General features: G+C 40.4%; 1 protein-coding gene across 3 annotated transcripts in view; it reads left to right on the top strand.

Annotated features, from left to right (window-relative positions):
* The first annotated feature begins 230 nt into the window (after nucleotides 1-230).
* Nucleotides 231-14,926, top strand: part of GSAP (gamma-secretase activating protein) — an 87,381-nt gene continuing 72,685 nt past the window's right edge. For all 3 annotated transcript variants that reach the window (XM_057732496.1, XM_057732495.1, XM_057732494.1), the window contains exon 1: nucleotides 231-419. Coding sequence is in view for 2 of the 3 variants with exons in the window: in XM_057732495.1 (XP_057588478.1) it covers nucleotides 311-419 (109 nt within the window). In the remaining variant the exon portion in view is untranslated. The remainder of the gene's footprint in view (nucleotides 420-14,926) is intronic.

The following is a 14,926-nucleotide window of genomic DNA, read 5'->3' as shown; positions in this document are numbered from 1 at the left end:
GGAGGGTGCAAGCCGAAGGTTCGCGGCTGGGTTGGGTCTGGTCGCCGCGCCGCCGTGTCTCCCCTCCCCCCCGCCTCCCCCGCCGCCGCTAGCCCGGCGTGCACAGCTCCAGGCTCGCGTGCGCGGCTCCGGCCGGGCCGGGAGGAGGCGGTGCTGGGGCTTCTCGGGCCCGGACGCGGCGGAACCGAAAGCGGCGCGGGGTGGGGGATGGAGAGGAAGGAGGGGCGGGCGCGGGGCGCGGTGGCGCGCGGAGGGCAGGGAATGCCCGCGGCGCGGGGCCCCAGAACTGCCCGGTGGCCGCGTCCGGGCAATGGCTCTCCGTCTGGTCGCCGACTTCGATCTCGGGAAGGACGTACTCCCGTGGCTGCGGGCACAGCGGGCTGCGTCAGCGGCCGCTGGGGCCCGAGGCGGCGGCCCAGGTGCTGTAGGCGCGGGCGGGACGGGGGGCAGGTAGGGGGCAGTGGAGGCGGGGGAGTCGGAGGCGTTCATACCTAGGTGGTTCCCGGGCTGGGCCGGGGTGGTGGACACCGACCGCACGCCGCAGCCCGTGCCCCCTGCCGACCTGTGAAGGTTGGTGCTGAAGGGGTGAGCTTCTCCCCTTTGGAGTCTGGGCTTTGCCACCCTCACCCTGGGCCACTGGATGAAGGTGGGAGGGGCAGCCTCCGGGCAAGGTCTCGGCCGAGCTGCACTGCTTCTTCTAGCGAGTCCTCCAGCTTCTGGCTTACGGGTTGCCCACAGTAAATCATCTTCAGTAGAAAGGCCGGGACACTAGTGGTACCCTCAGCATCACCTCATCAGAGCAGGGCGTGGAGGAGCAGCTGCCCAGACTCCGCAACTCCGGCGCAAGGCTGCGGGGGGTGGGAGAGGGTGGTTCTCTATGCTTAAATCATATTTCACCTGCCTAAAAAGATTCATCACCCGCGTAGGGGCTCTACCAAGACTAAAGGCTCCTGGAAGTTCTTGCGTTATAAGAAAGAAAAGATGAATCATGGCCACCAAGAAAACCACCATATAAAAACTTAACAGTTAAACAGTTTGTCCCCACGTTTGTGAGACATGTTTGTGTGAACAGTGTCGGTGATTTAGGGTACATGCCACTCGGGATGTGGAGTGCGAGAGGGTAGGGGGTCTGCTTTCAGGCTGTGAGCAGTGAACTGAGAGCCCTCTGTTTTCCAAAGCATCAAGCCCATCACCACCAACCCAGAGACCACCTGTGCGGGCCAGCAAGGGGTGTGAGACCAAGTGATGCTCGGGTGTCCTGCCCAACTTCCTCAGGGTGAATTGAAATACATTCCGGGCAGTTGAGGCTTTGGTTTTTATCTGTCTTAAAAATCCTTTGTTTTGATTTTGAGTAGGAAGTGAAAAGTGACTTTCGAGCCTTCCCAGCATTGATCAATCAAATCTTTAGAAGAGGGGAACGCTGTGATTTCCCAGGTTGTTTTTTAAGAAGAGAAGTTTGCTGTAAATAATGTTGCATCTTTAGGGCTTAGGTTCAGGTTCGAAGAAATCATACCCTGGATCCCAGTTGTGCACAGGAGCTAGCCACTTCAGTGTGTTTGCCTCTCTTTTTGTTCCCCTCTGGCTTTCCTTAAACACTCTAGACTGCTGGAGGGCATTTTTTGGAAAGGTCTATCAGATCACCCATATCTACAACTCCTTTTCCCTTATCGCTGGAGAAAGTTTTCTATCCTATGGCTTTAGCAGAATATTTGTAAGGGTTCCTTGTCTTGGCATGTTGGTTGTTGGTTCCCAAGAGGGAGTCATATTTCTCTAGCTCAAGGCTCCAGTTTGACTACTGAGTTTGACTAATGACTAATGTCATTATCAGTAAAGCCTCACTTCTTTGGGAAATTTTTAAAAATCTCCTGAATGTCTCAAGAGTTTTTGAAGTTTTGTGCCTTCCACCACAAAGTGGTCTTTTCTCTGGACCTCCACCTTATATAGCTAAGTGGCAGGTGTCTGAAAATGAGGAGTTAGATGAAGTGTGAAATGCCATAGTCTTATGTTTCAGTAATGTGTGTTGTGATTGAAAAGGTGTGTGTGAGCCAGTTAAATTTTGGCTTCCTTGTCTTTCACTCATCTGTGAAGATATATAAACTTGTGTGTTGACATTTCACCAAACAGCAGATACCCTTGGGTCCTCAGAAAGTAAAGTTAATAGAAATACCAGCTTTTTCTGATATTGGTAGTATTTTGCTCCTGCAGAGCAACTTGGCAAGATATTAGCCCTGTTACTCTAAAAGAAATTGTTACTTCTGATAATCACCAGTGGGTGGTAGCTCAAAAAACCCCACAAGTTAATTCTTCTGCTGTAATTTGTAGCACTAGCAGGGGAATGTGAGATTCTATTTTATTTCTAGCACACCTATTACTCCACACATTAGTGCAAATTATTTTCCTTTCAAAGTCTCGGCTTTTCAAATGTAAATTATGAATAATTATACCATTGTAAAGTCTCTTCTGCATACTTGCTCTCTAAATTTGAAGCCTTAATATTTTTACATCAACAAATACAATTGAAGATTTCTTAGTGGTGCTAAGTAGTACTTCTGATGTATGAGATATTTCTGGCAAAATAGCCAGAGAGCTGGGCTAAGTCAGCCAGTACAGAAATGCAGTGTGTATATGATAGCATTTTAGTGAACAAGGGGTTAAGAAGTAAGGAGACCAGATCTGGTTACTCATCTGTTCCTGGTTCTGGGTTGAACTTTGGGAAAATTATTTCTCCTGAAATAAATGAAAAAAAATGTTTTCTTTGAAAAAGTAAAACAGTTATAGAAAAGAATATTTTTAACACGTTAGCTATAAATAATAAAAAAGCAAAACCATGTACCCACCTTAAAAATAGAACAATATCAAGACTTTTGTAGGCTCTTGTGTCTCCCTGTTTGATCCTCTTTCTCTCTGTATTCCCTCATCTGTAGGTTGTTACCTACAACCATTTAGACTTTTATATTTTAACATTTCTTTGATCCTATTTGTAGTTTTAATCCACATGTATATCTCCCTAAGCAAAGTATCATTTTGTTTTGCTTGTTTGTGAACTTTAAGTAAGTGAAAGAACACTGTGTGTATTCTTTTCACTTTTTTTCTTCTGGATATTGTAAGATGTATCCATGTTGACTGCTGTAGGTCATTAATTTTCACTGCTGTATAGTATTCCATTTGTGTGAATATACAACAATATGGTGGACATGGAGATACCATGCTTAGGTCTTCCTGTCAAGGAAGGGCTTGTCCCAGGTGCTGTGAATATGGGCAGCAGATAGCCCTTAGCTGTCAGCCCCTTCAGGGATGGCCTCAGAGAGGGTTGTGTCACCCAGCTTTATGCCGCTTTAGGTATGGCCTCCTCTAATGAAGGGTTGAGGTGGGGTATAAAAGCTTGGGCATTTTGACTAACATGGGACAACGCTGACAATTCATTTCAGTTCTAGACCTTCCCTGATGGAGGACCCCAAGGTCTCCTGAGGCTGCTGGGCCTTCATTGTAACTTGACTTCTTCCCCAGGCTGGTCCTGGTTCCTCCTCCTTCCTGCTACAGGTGTTAATCCCACTTTAGTAAGCACTCCCTAGTAAACACCCTGCATACTAAACTGTCTCAGGGTGTTTCATAGGGAACCCAACTTACTTATCTTTTCCCCAGCGGTGACATTTGGGAGGTTTCTGGAGTTTGCTGTTACAGCTAATGCTTTTACTAATCTGGTGCTTGTCTCCTGGTGCACACTTTACAAGTTTCTCTGGGATGGATGTCTGACAGTGGATTTGCTGAGTCATGGGCTATGCACATCTTCACTTTTCCTGGGTAGTGCCAAATGGTTTTCCAAGTGGTTGTACTTATTAACTACCCCATTTGTGGTATAGAAATTTTTTTAGTAGTCTGTCTTCACAAGCTCTTGATTTTTCCAGGTTTTAAATTTCTTGTCACACCAGTGAGTCTAAATGTTGCTTCATTGTGGTTTGAGGTTGAACATCTCTATATGCTTACTGGCTATTTGAGTTTCCCTTTCTATGGGATGTTGGTTCATCCTTTCTTCCTTCTTTTTATTGTGGGTTTTGTTTTTTTTTTTAATATTGATTATAAGGCATTCTTAATTTTGGATTCTAGTGCTTTGTTCATCATACTTGTTGCAGATATCTTCCCTCAATCTGTTGGTTTTTTTCAGTTTGTGATTACCTTTGATAAACGAGTTCTTGATTATAATGTAGTCATTTATGAGTCTTTTCCTTTCTGGTTTGTGCTTTTTGGATATTTTAAAGAACTTTAGAAGCCATGAAGACATTTTTATATTAACTTCTAAAAACTTTAAAGCTTTTCTCTTTGAATTTTGTTATTTTTTTAATCCATCTGGCATTTATTTTTTAATATGTTGTAGGAATCAGATGGGGGACACTGGAACCTTCAAAAGTAGACTTGATATTTGCTATTTTTAAGCTGGGTGGTGGTTACATGGTTTTGTTTTGATATTATTTATAGCTTACAAGTGTTAAAATATTTTTTTGTAAATTGCATTGTTTTTCTATGTTAATAGTTAGTAGTTCTAGTGTCACTAACCAAATAGCCCTACCTTTTCTCACTGATAGCAAAACCACTTCCTTCACATACCAAGTTTCCATATGTGTGTGAGTCTTCTTTTCTGGGCTTGTAATTTTGTTCCATTGGCCAGTGTAACACGAAGACATCTTAGTAACTATCTTTCTGTTAAGTCTTCATAACTGGTAGAGTAAGTCTCCTTACCTCAGTCATCTTCAGGATCACCTTGGCTATTCTATTCTATGCTCCTTGTTCTTACGTATGTATTTTGGAATCAGCCTGTTAGATTTCACCAAAAAGTGTGTTGGATTTTTGAGTTGCATTGAATCTATAGATCAGCTTGGGGAGAATTGACATCTTTCCAATATTAAATCTTCCCAACAATGAACAAAGTATAGCTTGTTATTTCCTTAGAGCCCTTTACGCCTTTTAACAATTTCTCCATGAAGGCTTTTCCTAGATTTATTCCTGGGTTGTTATTTTTTGTTGATCTCATAAGTGGCACATTAGAAACATTGTATGTTCTAAGTATTACTGGTATGTAGCAATATAATAGATTTTATATATTAATTTTTCTATCTAATTCTTAATCCTCTCTTGGGATGTATCATATCTTCAGGAAACTAAGAAAAAGTCTGTGGTGTGTAAATTTTCTAAGGTTTAAATGTCATGTATATCTAAGACCAGAAAAAAAATGTAGGTTTTCTTGCCTCTATCTCCTTGCCTGCTTTAGTTAGTATTAGATTTATGAGTTTATTAGATTTACTAATATTCCAGATTGATTAATCTTTCAAATATTGTAATTATTCATTTTTTCCAGAGAAGTGATATATTTTACCAGTTGACTGACTCCAGAGTAATGCTTTTGTTGTTGCCTTTTAGATACTCACAGACAGATATTCAGGGGCCAGAGATTGGCTTAGTCACATTCTTTTCTGAATTGCTTCACTCTTCCCTTGCCACTGTCCTTCCTTTTCACTTTTCCTTCCCCAATCTTCCTAGTCTCCTTTTCTAATTCTCTTCTCTCTTTATTGCTTCTTAACTAATCATCCCATCCTTGATTTTTCTCATTTTATTCAGAATATGAAATATAAATCACATAATGATGTTTGCTTCATAAGTTTAGGAATTATAATATCTGGTCACGTTGAACAGGAGGATTTATGTGAATTATTTACACAATAGAAATGTCACAGGTATAATTATATCTTAGTACTCCTTGATCTATATTTTAGGAACTAGTTCAAATTTTTGTATAAGGCTGTGAGACGCCTCTGCCCTCATAGTCATTGGAAAGAAAAGAAATACTTTTATTTGAATTTTGTCTCATAGCAGTTGGAAACCAAGTTTACATATTTGGCAAACATCTTCTTTTAAAGTGAAATCACTTTTGTTTGGCAAAGAATACATTGAAGGGAACAAGAATATCTGGCAAGCCAGCTTTAATTTTACATGAACTGTGACTTACCAACACCTTTAATATCTAGGTACTCTCCATTTTTTTAGTAGGTTTACTTATGCAAGTATCTGCCAAAATGCTACATTTTTTCTTCATGAACTCTGATTTCACTAAACTATAAAATTAAGCCACATTTCCTCATTTGAAATTGCTAAACTTCCTCTTCTGGACTTTCCAGTGATGAACTAGTGGGAGAAGAGTCAGAATGAATAAGCAAAGAGGTTATTGAATAAGTCTTTTAAAAGGGTGTGTCTAAAACATGAGCAACTAATCGGGGGAGGAAGGGCTGCTGGGTTTATAGTGTGTGGTGAGACACTGGTCTCTGGATTTCCAGCATTGCCAAATTTATCTAATGCAAATGTCCTTGAGGTGAGAACCATGTACTTAACTGCAGGATTATTTAAGACTGCAGTACTCCCTAACAGACCCATGAAGGCGTTATTTTTATTATTTCTTTCAACTCTGTCTACTGTGATTACATTATAAGCTGGTACTAGTTATGCTATCTAATGAATATTGTTCAATGTATGTTATATATAAATATGTAGTTCAGTGCTTCTCAGCCCTGGCTGCATATTAAAAATACACACATCAGAGAGTGTGCCCCTCACCAGCCTAAAAAAATCAGAATATTTGGGGTAGGGCTTAGGCATTCATGTTCTTTTAAAGTCTCCCCTGATGATTCTAACAAAATCAGCACTGAGAACCACTGATTTAATGCAATAAGCATATATCATTTGTTGTAATCTGCACTTGCTGGAGAATTTTTTTCTCTTAATAGTTTAGTGATTTGGAAATAGATGTGCTTTTGCAAAAAATTGGATTTTCTTAGCAAGATTTCTGTAAAGGAGTTTCTTAGTTGAAACCTTTTAAATGTACTTTTTTTTTTAAGCTCTTTATTGGAATATAATTGCTTTACACTCTTGTGAAGAGTGCTTTTCAGGTACACCAAAGTGAATCAGCTGTATTTATACATATATCCCCATATCCCCTCCCTCCTGCTCTCCTTGTCCTGGCCCTCTTAGGCATCACCCATCATCAAGTTGATGTCCCTTTGTTATATAGCAACTTCCCACTAGCTATCTATTTTACAGCTGGAAGTGTATATATGTCTATGCTACTCTCTCACTTCGTCCCAGCTTCCCCTTTGCCCCCTGCCCCCCAAACCTCATGTCCTCCAGTCCATTCTCTGCATCTGCATCCTTATTCTTGCCCTGTCACTGGGTTCATCAGTACCTTTTTTTTTTTTTTTTTTTTAGATTTCGTATATATGAGTTAGCATACAATATTTGTTTTTCTCTTTCTGGCTTACTTCACTCTATGTGACAGACTCTAGGCCTATCCATCTCATTACATATAGCTCCATTTCATTCCCTTTTATGGCTAAGTAATATTCCATTGTACATATATGCCACATCTTCTTTATCCATTCATCTGTTGATGGGCATTTAGGTTGCTTCCATGTCCTGGCTGTTGTAAATAGTGCTGCAGTGAACATTATGGTACATGTATCTTCTTGGATTATGGTTTTCTCTGGGTATATGCCCAGGGGTGGGATTACTGGGTCATATGGTAGTTCCATTTTTGGTTTCTTAAGGAACCTCCAAACTGTTTTCCATAGTGGCTGAACCAACGTACATTCCCACCAGCAATGCAGGAGAGTTCCCTTTCCCCCACACCCTCTCCAACATTTATTGTTTCTAGATTTTTTGATGATGGCCATTCTGACCGGTGTGAGGTGATACCTCATTGTGGTTTTGACTTGCATTTCTCTAATGATGAGTGATGTTGAGCATCTTCTCATGTGTTTGTTGGCCATCTGCATGTCTTCTTTGGAGAAATGTCTATTTAGATCTTCTGCCCATTTGTGGATTGGGTTATTTGCTTTTTTGGTATTAAGCTGCATGAGCTGCTTGTATATTTTGGAGATTAATCCTTTGTCCGTTGCTTCGTTGGCAAGTATTTTCTCCCATTCTGAGGGTTGCCTTCTTGTCTTGTTTGTGGTTTCTTTTGCTGTGCAAAAGCTTTTCAGTTTCATGAAGTCCCATTTGTTTATTCTTGATTTTATTTCCATTCTAGGAGATGGGTCAAAAAGGATCTTGCTTTGATATAAGTCATGGAGTGTTCTGCCTATGTTTTCCTCTAGGAATTTTATAGTGTCTGGTCTTACATTTAGCTCATTAATCCATTTTGAGTTGATTTTTGTGTATGGTTTTAGGAGGTGTTCTAATTTCATTCTTTCATATGTTGCTGTCCAATTTTCCCAGCACCACTTCTTGAAGAGGCTGTCTTTTTCCCATTGTATATTCATGCCTCCTTTGTCAAATATAAGCTGCCCATATGTGCTTGGGTTTACCTCTGAGTTCTCTATTCTGTTCCATTGATCTTCCTTTCTATTTTTGTGCCAGTACCATACTGTCTTGATCACTGTGGCCTTGTAGTATAGTTTGAAGTCAGGAAGCCTAATTCCACCAACTCCATCTTTCCTTCTCAAGATTGCTTTGGCTATTCAGGGTCTTTTATGTTTCCATACAAATCATAAGATTTCTTGTTCTAGTTCTGTGAAAAATGCCATTGGTAATTTGATTGTGTTGAATCTGTAAATTGCTTTGGGTAGGATAGTCATTTTCACAATGTTGATTCTTCCAATCCAAGAACATGGTAAGTCTCTCCACCTGTTTGTATCATCTTTGATTTCTTTCATCAGTGTCTTATAGTTTTCTGCATACAGGTCTTTTGCCTCCTTAGGCAACTTTCTTTCTAGGTCTTTTATTCTTTTTGTTGCAGTGGTAAATGGGAGAGTTTCCTTAATTTCTCTTTCTGCTTTTTTGTTGTTAGTGTATAGGAATGTGAGAGATTTCTGTATGTTAATTTTGTATCCTGCTACTTTACTAAGTTCATCGATTTAGTGCTAGCAGTTTTCTGGTAGAGTCTTTAGGGTTTTCTATGTATAATATCATGTCATCTGCAAGGAGTGACAATTTACTTCTTTTCCAATTTGGATTCCTTTTATTTCTTTTTCTTCTTTGATTGCTGTGGCTAACACTTCCAAAACTATGTTGAACAAAAGTGGTGAGATTGGGCACCCTTGTCTTGTTCCTGTTCTTAGAGGGAATTCTTTCATTTTTTCACCATTTAGAACAATGTTGGCTTTTGGTTTCTTATATATGGCTTTTATTATGTTGAGGTAATTTCCTTCTATGCCCATTTTCTGGAGAGTTTTTATCATAAATGGATGTTGAATTTTGTCAAAAGCTTTTTCTGCATCTATTGAGATGATCATATGGTTTTTATCCTTCAATTTGTTGATATGATGTATCACATTGATTGATTTGCATATATTGAAGAATCCTTGCATCCCAGGGATAAACCCCACTTGATCATGGTGTATGATCTTTTTAATGTGCTGTTGGATTCTGTTAGCTAGTATTTTGTTGAGGATTTTTGCATCTATGTTCATCAGTGATATTGGCCTGTAATGTTCTTTTTTTGTGACATCTCTGCCTGGTTTTGGTATCAGAGTGATTGTGGCCTCACAGAAAGTGTTTGGGAGTGTTCCTCCTTCTGCGATATTTTGGAAGCGTTTGAGAAGGATAGGTGTTAGCTCTTCTCTAAATGTTTGATAGAATTCGCCTGTGAATCCATCTGGCCCTGGGCTTTTGTTTGTTGGGAGATTTTTAATCACAGTCTCAATTTCTGTACTTGTGATTGGTCTGTTCATAGTTTCTATTTCTTCTTGGTTCAGTCTTGGAAGATTGTATTTTTCTAAGAAGTTATCCATTTCTTCCAGGTTATCCAAGTTACTGGCATATAGTTGCTTGTAGTAGTCTCTCATGATCTTTTGTATTTCTGTGGTGTCAGTTGTTACTTCTTTTTCATTTCTAATTCTGTTGATTTGCATCTTTTCCCTTTTTTTCTTGATGAGTCTGGCTAATGGCTTATCAATTTTGTTTATCATCTCAAAGAACCAGCTTTTAGTTTCATTGATCTTTGCTACTGTTTCCTTCCTTTCTTTTTCATTTATTTCTGCTCTGATCTTTATGATTTCTTTCCTCCTGCTCGCTTTGGGGTTTCTTTGTTCTTCTTTCTGTAATTGTTTTAGGTGTAAGGTTAGGTTGTTTATTCAAGATTTTTCTTGTTTCTTAAGGTAGGATTGTATTGCTATAAACATCCCTCTTAGAACTGCTTTTGCTGCATTGCATAGGTTTTGGGTTGTTGTGTTTTCATTGTCATTTGTTTCTAGTTATTTTTTGATTTCCTCTTTGATTTCTGTAGTGATTTCTTGGTTGTTTACTAGTGTATTGTTTCGCCTCCATGTGTTTGTATTTTTTAGTTTTTTTCCTGTAATTGATATCTAGTCTCATGGCGTTGTGGTCAGAGAATATGCTTAATATGATTTCAATTTTCCTGAATTTACCGAGGCTTGATTTGTGACTCAAGATGGGATCTATCCTGGAAAATGTGCCATGTGCACTTGAGAAGAAAGTGTATTCTGTAGTTTTTGGATGGAATGTTCTATAAATATCAGTTAAGTCGAGATGGTCTAATGTGTCATTTAAAACTTGTGTGTCCTTTATTTTCTGTTTGGATGATCTGTCCATCGATGTAAATGGAGTGTTAAAGTCTCCTACTATTATTATGTTACTGTCAATGTCCCCTTTTATGGCTGTTAGCATTTGCCTTATGTATTGAGGTGCGCCTTTGTTGGGGGCATAGATATTTACAATTGTGATATGTTCTTCTTGGATGGATCCCTTGATCATTATGTAGTGTCCTTCCTTGTCTCTTGTAATAGTCTTTACTTTGAAGTCTTATTTGTCTGATATGAGTATTGCTACTCCAGCTTTCTTTTGACTTCCATTTGCATGGAATATCTTTTTCCATCCCTTTACTTTCAGTCTATATGTGTCCTTTGGTCTGAAGTGGGTTTCTTGGAGGCAGCATATAGAAGGGTCTTGTTTTTGCATCCTTTCAGCCAGTCTGTGTCTTTTGATTGGAGCATTTAATCCATTTACATATAAGGTGGTTATTGACATGTGTGTTCCTATTACCATTTTCTTAATTGTTTGGGGTTTGTTTTTGTAGGTCTTTTCCTTCTCTTGTGTTTCCTGCTTAGAAAAGTTCCTTTAGCACTTGTTGTAAGGCTGGTTTGGTGGTGCTGAATTCTCTTAACTTTTGCTTGTCTGTAAAGCTTTTGATTTCTCCATTGAACCTGAATGAAATTCTTTTGGGGAGAGTATTCTTGGCTGCAGGTTTCTCTCTTTCAGGACTTTCAGTGTATCCTGCCATTCCCTTTTGGCCTGCAGTTTCTGCAGAAAGATCAGCTGTTATCCTTATGGGTTTTCCCTTATATGTTATTTGTTGCTTTTCTCTTGCTGCTTTTAATATTTTTTCTCTGTGTTTAATTTTCATTAGTTTAATTAATATGTGCCTTGGTGTATTTCTCCTTGGGTTTATTCTGTATGGGACTCTCTGTGCTTCTTGAACTTGATTAATTATTTCCTTTCCCATGTTGGGGAAATTTTCTACTATAACTTCTTCAAATATTTTCTCAGGCCCTTTCTTTTTTTCTTCTTCTTCTGGGATGCCTATGATTCGGATGTTGGTGCACTTAATGTTATCACTAAGGTCTCTGAGACTGTCTTCCATTCTTTTTATTCTTTTTTCTCTTTCCTGCTCTGTGGCAGTTATTTCCCCCATTCTGTCTTCCAACTCACTTATTCATTCTTCTGCCTCAGTTATCCTGCTGTTTATACTACCTAGAATATTTTTAATTTCAGTTATTGTGTTGTCCATTACTGTTTGTTTGCTCTTTAGTTCTTCTGAGTCCTTATTAACTGTTTCTTGTATTTTCTGTATTTTGTTATCGAGATTTTGGATCATCTTTACTATCATTACTCAGAATTCTTTTTCAGGCAATTTTCCTATTTCCTCTTCATTTATTTGGTCTTGTGGGTTTTTTTCCCTGCTCCTTTGTCTGCTTGGTGTTTCTTTGTTTTCTCATTTTGTCTAATTTATAGGATTTGCTGTCTCCTTTCCCTGCACTGCCTAGTAGTAATTCCTCTTGTTTCTGCCCTCTGCCCCCTGTGGTGGGGTTTGTCCAGTGTCTTGAGTAGGCTTCCTGGTGGGGGGTTCTGGTATCTGCTTTCCGTTGTGTGGCTCTGTGTCTTTTCTCTCTGATGAGCAGGGCTGTGTCAGGTGGTATGTTTTAGGGTATCTGTGAGGTTAATATGGCTGTAGGTAGTCTTTGTGCTGATGGGTGGGTTTGTGTTCCTATCTTATTTGTAGTTTGGTGTGAGGTGTCCAACACTGGCAGTTGCAGACAGTCGGACGAAGCCGAGTCTTAGACTCTGATGTGAGGCTCTGTGAGAGTTCTCTGCAGTTAATCTTCCCTGTGTCTGAGGGCTCCCTAGTAGTCTAGCATCCTGGATTCAGTGGTCCCTCCCCAGAGCCTCCTACTTGACTTCTGGTGGAGTAGTCCAGACTTCACAGGTTGCTTTTCCCAGCAATAAAGAGGTTTAAAGAAGACTGTCCAAGCCCCAGACTAATGGCAGAGTGTTGAGTTAAACAAATACCAAGTCAAGGAAACACATACATGTATAAGACACACAAATACTGAATCCAATAGAACATAAGGCACTAGAAACACCTAACAGAAGAACCAATCCAGCGAGATTTTGAAAGCTAGGATCAAATATAATAAAGAGCTAGAGTACCACCAGAAAGACTGAGGATTCCCAGAACAAAATCAGACAGTTATAATCAGAACTAAGATAAAGACAAAACCTAATAATAAAAACCAAAGCATTGTGTCATCTGGAAAATAAAGCAAGGAAACAGAGCTGAGTGATAATATCGATTATATTAAGATAAAAGAAACTAAAAAAGGATAGAAGACAGGGCAACAGAAGAGCATAGTGTGACTGGAAATATGAAAAGAGAAAGAAAAAATAGAAATGTATAAAAGAGGTGAAAAGAAGATAGGAGAGATTCAGTCAGCACTACAAAAAACTTAGCTAGAAATAGAAATATATAAAAAGGCTAGAAATAGAAATATATAAAAAGGCTAAAAATAAAAATAGAATAAAAAAATGTTATCAAACGTGTAGATCCCTTAGGACTAAGATTGTCATTAATAAAATAAAAAAAAATAGAACTGACCCCAGAATGGACCCGATCAATAGAATTAATAATAATATTTGTTTCCTTGGGGTCTCAGCTGTAAGTGTCCTTCTACCCGCCTTGGGTTTTTTGTATTGCTCTGCAACCAGCAGAGCTTCCTTTATTGTTCGTCTGTAAGTGCCGGTGTGTGGGGAGAGAGAGGGTACAATAGTGGCTCTTTCCCCTGGGGATGAGTGAGCAGTGGTGCCCTGCCTGGGTTGCAGCGGCTCGGGAGGTGCCTGTTGCAGAGGAACACCAGTGGCTTGGGCTGAGAGAGTGACTACAACTGCAGCTCCTCCATGCTGCCTGGGTCATGGTGGCTCAGTTGGCCATGGCAGTGCCTGTTGCAGAGGGACACCGGTGGCGCAGGTGTAAACAGAATGTCTCCAGAACTGGACCACTCTGCAGACTTTTGGCTCTTGGCTACAGGCACTCTAGGCCAGCCCCACCTGGGGGCCTTTGTTATCCCTGAGTGCATTAGCCAGTCCCAGAGGAGTCCTTCCTTTGTCTGTCACAGGTGCCGAGAGACAGGCTACACCCACGGCTCCTCTCCCCTGCTTGTGAGTCAGCAGTATTGAGCCACTGCCATGGCCGCCCAGCTTTCTGCAGTAGGCATTCTCTGCTGTGGCTTTCTTCCCTCCTGTCCTCTCAGTCCGTCTCCCCACTGCCAACATTGTTTCTCACCCTGAACCAGTTTTCTGGTTCCCACGTTCCCCCTCCCAGACCCCCTGTTCAGCTGTGAACTGATATCTCAGTCCGGACACGCTGAGCCGTGATGCAGACCCCCTATGTGTTTCTCACTCTTTCCCGTCTGCCACAGCTCAGCCGATTCACCCTCTTTGAACAGTCCCAGATGTCTCCCTTCTGACCCAGGGAAATTCCCCATTGGAGAAGGGGTTTCCCCATCAGGTAAGGGATGTTTCCCTGAATTTGGCAATCTCCCCTCTGTTTCAGATCCCCCTGCCCCAGGGTGTGGGACCCATCCCTTTCATTTCTTTTCCTCCTCTTTCTCCTTTTTTCCCCCCTCTGTCCTGCCCAGTTATGTCAGGACCTTTGCAGTCCTTTCTGGTGTCTAAGGTCGTTTGCTGGTGTTCAGCTGGTTCTCTGTGGGAATTATTGTGTCTTTTGGTGTATTCCTGATGCATATGTGGAGAGGGATGCATTCCATGTCCTTCTACTTTGCTGCCATCTTTCTTCTCCTTTAAATATACTTTTAAGAAGGTCTCTCTCAGCATCCATATAGTCTTGAAAGAAAAAAAATTACTTCTCAAAGTATTGACATGTTGCATTCCAGGAGTTTTGAGTCATGTGCAAGATGAAAAGAAACTCATTGAAATTCTCTTTAGATGTCTGCAAAATCTACTTTAAAGGATTTTTCAGTAATTATCCATTTTCCTACTGTTAAGTATGACACAGGAAACTTACCTTCTGTTTACTTTTTCCTAGGCTTGAAATTAGCCTGTGCCACTTTTTAAATATATGATATTGGCCAAATACCTTAACTTCATTGAAACTCAGTTGTTTTACCAACACAATGGGCCTGTAGTACCTTACAAAGTATGATCGAGATAGCAATGAGCGCTCTCTAAATTATGAAGGGCTGTTCAGCTGTAAGCTGATTGAAGCTAATTATCCTAAGAGAGCAAGTGATTATTCTTATTTTTTTTTCTTTTTTTTTTTTTATGCGGGATCTGGTTCCCTGACCAGGGATCGAACCCGGGACCCCTGCGTTTGGAGGGCAGGGTCTTTACCCACTGGACCACCAAGGAAGTCCCA

The sequence above is a fragment of the Hippopotamus amphibius genome, chromosome 4 (genome assembly GCF_030028045.1).
Source record: "Hippopotamus amphibius kiboko isolate mHipAmp2 chromosome 4, mHipAmp2.hap2, whole genome shotgun sequence".
Lineage (NCBI taxonomy): Eukaryota > Metazoa > Chordata > Mammalia > Artiodactyla > Hippopotamidae > Hippopotamus > Hippopotamus amphibius.
Note: the sequence above shows the minus strand (reverse complement) of the source record. Positions and strands in the feature narration are given on the sequence as shown.